We start from the raw sequence: 6,000 nt of genomic DNA on the forward strand, positions 1-6,000 counted from the left end.
CCGACCATTCGTGCGGGTATTTTTTTTTCTTTTTTAAAATATCCTGCCTTTCTGACAATTTCTTTACAGTAATAGCATATTTTTCCCCAAAATATTTGTACTGGTTGGGCTTAGGCAATGATGAAAGGAGTTGGTTAATTTTAGTAAAAAAAAAAGACCAGGTAGAGGCTAGACACATAGATAGCAAGAGTCCAGATAAGTAGGAGGGAGTCACGCATTAACGCATTTCCTTATATTGAAAGCCTTGTTGGAAAGGTGGGACGATGGCATGTCAGAATAGTGATATGTCGGAATGGTGGGATATCGGAATGACAGCATGTAACCATAATCAAGAATCTGATGAGTCTCCTCAGAAATGTTTGAACACTGGAAGGACAAAGTTCTGCTTTATGATGATGGCTTTCAACACAGAAAATACACAGAAAGCAAAAAAATTGATTGATAAACATTTATGACCAACTTAAAAAAGCCTTTTATACTGACCGACATCAATTAGGTTTGTTTGTTATAATTTGACAGATCATCTTGACATTGTCTCTACAGTGCAAATGATTTAAAGATTTGAATTGTGAATTGCTTCATTTCTGTTGAGTTGTTTTGCTGCAGTGGAACAAGGCAACAATTCTCTGCTTGATCTCTTTGATCTGTAGCCCATAGATCGCAGCATTCAGAGCCGGAAGAACCACAACGCACTGAGTGGCCACCATCTTTCTTTGGTTCGCAAGCTCAGGGAAACGGTGCATGAAAGCAATAATAAAACCTGAACCCAGCAGTAGGACATACACAGCCAGGTGTGTGGCACAGGTCTGCAGCGCTTTCCCGTTCAGTGCCTTGTTTTTACTGCGCAGACACACAACAGCAATCTTCAGGTAGGTGAGCGTGACACTGCCGATGGAGGAGCTCAGCAGCACTGCGGTGTAGCCGAGGCCGTAGATCTGGTTGATGAGGACACTCTCACAGGAGAGCTTGAACAAGGAGGCATTGTCACAGTATGGGTTGGTTATGACCGACCTGCAGCGTGACAGGCGGATAGTGAGGCCCAACAGGATCGAAACCACTACCAGGATGGTTCCCCAGGCAGCAAGCGAGAGGTTCACCACCATCCTTTTGGTCATGATGGTGTTGTAACGCAGTGGACTGCAGATGGCCACGTAGCGGTCAAAGGCCATGATCATCAGTATGGTGTAGGAAGCACCTACATACATGTGAACCAAGAAGGCCTGAGTCACACAGCTGTTGTAGTGGATGTACCGCTGTTCCGAGTGGGTCGAAAGTAACAGATCTCCGAGAAAACTAGGGATAATTACTGTGGCTCCGATCAAATCATTTATATTCAGGTTGCAGAGGAGCAGGTACATTGGCTGGTGGAGGCTCCTGTTGCTGAGGATCAGGACCACCAGGCAGACGTTGGATGTTATGGCGAAGGTGTAGATGAGGAGGATGAGGATAAAGGTGGGAAAGAAGAACTGGGAAGAGACCTTTAACCCCTCTATGAGCAGCATGTCATCACTGATAGTCTGGTTTTCCATATCTGTGTACAACTGCATACATGCAATAGATTAGGAAAACATGCAGCTACAAACATCTGTGAGACAGTGAAAAAAATACATGTACAAAGACAAGGGTTATGGTTAGGGTTAGGGTTAGAGATGCATCCACCAGGTGTGACAGACCTATAATGAATACAATATAGTTCATCACATACTGTATCAGTGTCCCCAGCTATTTCCATACAGTGAAATACAGGTTTATGCTCCTGTAAGATAAGAGCTCCACTCCACACATGCACTAAGTTTAGACATCAGAGTCATATAAAAGAGACAAGTCAAGAAACACTTGGATGAAAATCAATGAGAGCAGAAGTTTACATAAGGACTTTCAACTTTTCCACATGATAAAAATCAATGATTTGATATAATGGGAGCAGACTTTAACCTGAGTACCGTGAATGAATATATAAAAATATAAATTATATATAGTAACACAGAACCAAGTCACATTAACTCAAACACATTTTCCACTTTCACACTGTGTGTGTGTGTGTGTGTGTGTATTGGCCATAATAACCTTGTACAAACCTATACCACCCTCCACCCTAGACATTAGCCAACAGCTCACACTTTTATTTGGTGGCCATGAGCTGCAGCGTCACACGCTGATAGGTTAGATGTTACTTGGTAACCACTGAATCAGCACCAACCATCCTCTCCATTTCCCCTGTCACAGTACTGGAGATCACAAAGCAACCCTAAACCATGTTGAGCTATACAGTCTGAATGCGTTCGTAGTTTGTTCTAGTTCCCCCGCCACCCCCACCCCGCCCGTCGGACACGTTCCGCCACAGTCATTCACACACACACCACACAGCCAGATCACTCTGCACACAGCTTATCAACTTTTTACTGTTATGCCCGTTTATCACCAATAAACACAGTGCGGGTCTCTGACTGCAGTGGGGACTATCATGTCTCTGCTCCGTGACACTGTGAGACTGACCGCTGGTGAGTGCTTTGGGACCGGGGCTAACGACAGCACCCACTAATCGTTGAAAACAGCTGTGATACGTGTGTGGAAAGGTGAAGAGGGCCCGGGCGGCCTTCAAACCCCAGAATCCCGGGTAAGAGTCATGCGCGCTAGCCACTTGGGGGTCATACTTGGGGGTCATTCCTATGTTCCCGCAGCCCTATGTTCCCACAGCCTTATGTTCCCACATTTCTAACTTTTGTTGTCACTGAAAATTAGGCCCTATGTTCCCACAGCCCTTTGGTCCCACCATTGGTTGGGTTTAGGCAATGAGGAAAAGAGTTGGTTAAGTTTAGTAAAATGACCCGGTAGAGGCTAGACAGGCCAGATAGATAGAGTCCAGATAGGTAGAGAGAGTCCAGTGGGAACATAGGGCCTAATTTTGAGAAAAATCTTAGAACTGTGGGAACATAAGGCTGTGGGAACATAGGGCTGTGGGAACATAAGGCTGTGGGAACATAGGCATGGACCCGCCACTTGGCCAAAGGGACATCCCCTTGGCCAAGTACCCAGGGCGCATGATCAATTGGAGGCATGGTGACAGGACCCTCAACTGTCACATCTCTCGCCCTCTTTTCACAAGCACATCCTTGTGCTTCCGCGCAGGCTGTCACACATTAGGAATCCATGGACCCACCACTAGTGCTACATGGATCCTGCCATCAACGCCTGAATGTGGCAAGGTGAAGAGGGCTCAGGCCTGGGCGGGCTTCCAACCCCAGGCTCCCGGGCTATTTAAAAATAGATTAAAACATAGTATGATAGAAAGCTATAAACCGGATTAAATAATTGGGTGTTGATTGCAACTGTAATGCTGTTAAATTATTTATTTTATTTTTTTGACTATACTTGTTAATTATTGGATAATTATTAGGGCCACGGGCCATCGCACGGGGTGGATTTTTTCCTACTTATTATTATTTTTCCTACTTCCGGACGACTTTCGGTTCGCTACTAGTTACACTAGTTTTTTTTAAAATGCGGTTCGATCGGGATCTGTATGCTATTACTTTTCTCAACAGTTTACGAATTAAACTGCGCAACATTTTTTGCATTGAAGTCAATAGGACGGGCTGGAAAAAAAGAGCGAAAAAGAACAATCATTGGAGTTTAACAAACGTCTACTTCTCAGGCATACTTTCACCTAGAGACTTAATTTGAACTTTAAATAGTAGACACAAGTCTTGTGTATTGGCGTATTATTCCACGTTTTGATAGGTATTATAGTTTTTGATCAATCACTGATCAATGACCATGATCATTTTTGGAGAAATTATGAGATTATAATGGGTGTGTATTGCACAGAATGTTCGTGTCAGAGTGCGTGACATCATCGGTTAGAGTGGGAGAAAGCCCAGAAAAATTCCTGAATTTTTCTCTTTCCACACTTTCCACAATTTACACTCTACACACATGATTTTTTCCAAATTTGTAAGACAAACTTGGTCTGTTTCTCACCATGTGCTCAAAATATCAGAGAGACTTAGAGAATTTAAATTATCAGCCTCTAAGTGCGGCCACGTCTGTCTCTGCTCCTCATTGACTCCAATACAAAGATTTTCTGAGAGAAGCAGAACGGACCGATGTTTTAAAATTGCCAGCTTCTCCAAAATATTTACTGTAGAAACACCAAATCGTATCAAATTTTTCAGGAAGTCCTTACAGCACCGTTGATCTGTGTTTTTTTCTGATAGGAGTTACCGTTTTATCAAAGTAAGCCTTTTGCAAGACCAGTGCAGAGGCAGAAAATCGCTCTTCTTCTCGACGTTTCTGTCTGCCTCAGCTTGGGGGGCCTCTATCGACATTGGCAACCACCTCAAGTTGCCGTGGTAACGTCTGATTCTCAGGCCAGAGCTCGTTAACTTCATAAACAATCCACCTGGTGCTCGTTTAAATGTTTACAAACACCCACACACAGCTAAATCAGACTGACACAGGATGCAGCTCATAACATGTGTCAAGTCAGTCATACACACACACAGACTCTAGAACCAGCTTCATGTGATTACAGTTACAGACACACACACACACATCAAAACTTTACTTTACTTACTTTACTTTATCTGTTTATTTGGGTGGGACAGTGCGTGTAAGTGCGCACTCCTCTCCCACACTCTAACACACACAGGTAACTTCATGTGATTACACACACACACACACACACACACACACACACACACACACACACACACACAGACTCTAGAACCAGCTTCATGTGATTACAGTTACAGACACACACACACACACACACACACATCAAAACACACAGGTAACATACAAATGCGTGCGTAAGCGCGCACTCCTCTTCCACACTCTATTACACACAGGTAACTTCATGTGATTACACACACACACACACACACACACACACACTGGTGGTTACAGCTCCTCCATATCAGTGCTTAAATAGAAAGATGATCATGTGTCTGTCTGATTAGCTCTGTCTTGACCTCAAGATCGTGGGTTTGATTCCCATGTTGACAGAGATGGCAAAACCGGCCGTAGCTCCCGTGGCCCTCTCAAAATTTCCCAGAGGAAATTTTCTAGTTTTATATATTGTTATACAACAGTTAGTTCCGACTGGTCCCAACCGAGCAATTTGATTGGACAAGAGACGTTCCATGAGTGCTGATATACAGTATAACAGCACTGCGACTTTTTACGGACGTTATCACTCCGCTGTTCAGCAGTGGACAGGAGCTAAGTCAGAGCCACGCTCCCCATACAGGAGCTGCCCCATCTCTCTGCTGCTACTACAGTTAGAAACGGACCTGAACATTAAAACCTGGACCTGACCTGGTCCGTCTAATTGGAAATAAATCTCTACTAAACCCGGCTGGAAAAAAATCGCCGCGGGGGCAACTACGTTTTGACGGCGATGTGTTTTGATATTAGCGTTAGCTGTTGTTAGCCACGTAGCTCAGCTACTTAGCTTCAACTGTGTTTATATTGATTACATAGCAGATAAACAAATGTAATACGGTATCGATAACGTCTCTGTATGTCTTCACGCTGGTCCTGTTGCTCCGGTGCTAATCAGACACGGGCTCAGAACCAGAACCAGCACTGGAAGCAGCTCGGTGGAAAAGCTTGTAGCTAGTAGCAAGCTAGTATGAAATGTTTATGTGTTGCCGTTGCCAACTCCTCAGTAACAAAAGTCGCTATTGGCTGTCGTAAAAGTCGCTAAAAGTCGCTAAATGACGTCATTATCTCGGGGGGGGGGGGGGTGCCGGCCGCCGACGGTGTGATTATCTGCGGCACTCGGCCTGCGGCCTCGTGCCTACGACCGAATCACAGCCGTGCTGATATACAGTACAACAGCACTCCCTCTCGTGTGATATTGCTTAATTTTATCAATTAATACATCCAATTGTTTGACAAACATTATATGGACAATTATAGGCCTGTATCCCTACTTCCTCAATTTTAAAAAATGTTAGAGACGCTGTTAATCTCAACTTTGAATATTGGTTATTA

The 6,000-nt window shown here is 44.1% G+C and overlaps 1 protein-coding gene across 1 annotated transcript; it reads right to left on the reverse strand.

The window, feature by feature from the left end:
* Positions 1-578: 578 nt before the first annotated feature.
* Positions 579-1,529, reverse strand: LOC310997263 (olfactory receptor 52E8-like; the record flags this gene model as incomplete). Its single annotated transcript, XM_083986939.1, has 1 exon — positions 579-1,529. One exon carries the CDS (start codon positions 1,527-1,529, stop codon positions 579-581), a length of 951 nt encoding a protein of 316 aa, XP_083843065.1.
* Between the last annotated feature and the right edge of the window lie 4,471 nt (positions 1,530-6,000).

The sequence above is a fragment of the Trachurus trachurus genome, assembly GCF_905171665.1.
Source record: "Trachurus trachurus genome assembly, chromosome: 14".
Classification (NCBI taxonomy): domain Eukaryota; kingdom Metazoa; phylum Chordata; class Actinopteri; order Carangiformes; family Carangidae; genus Trachurus; species Trachurus trachurus.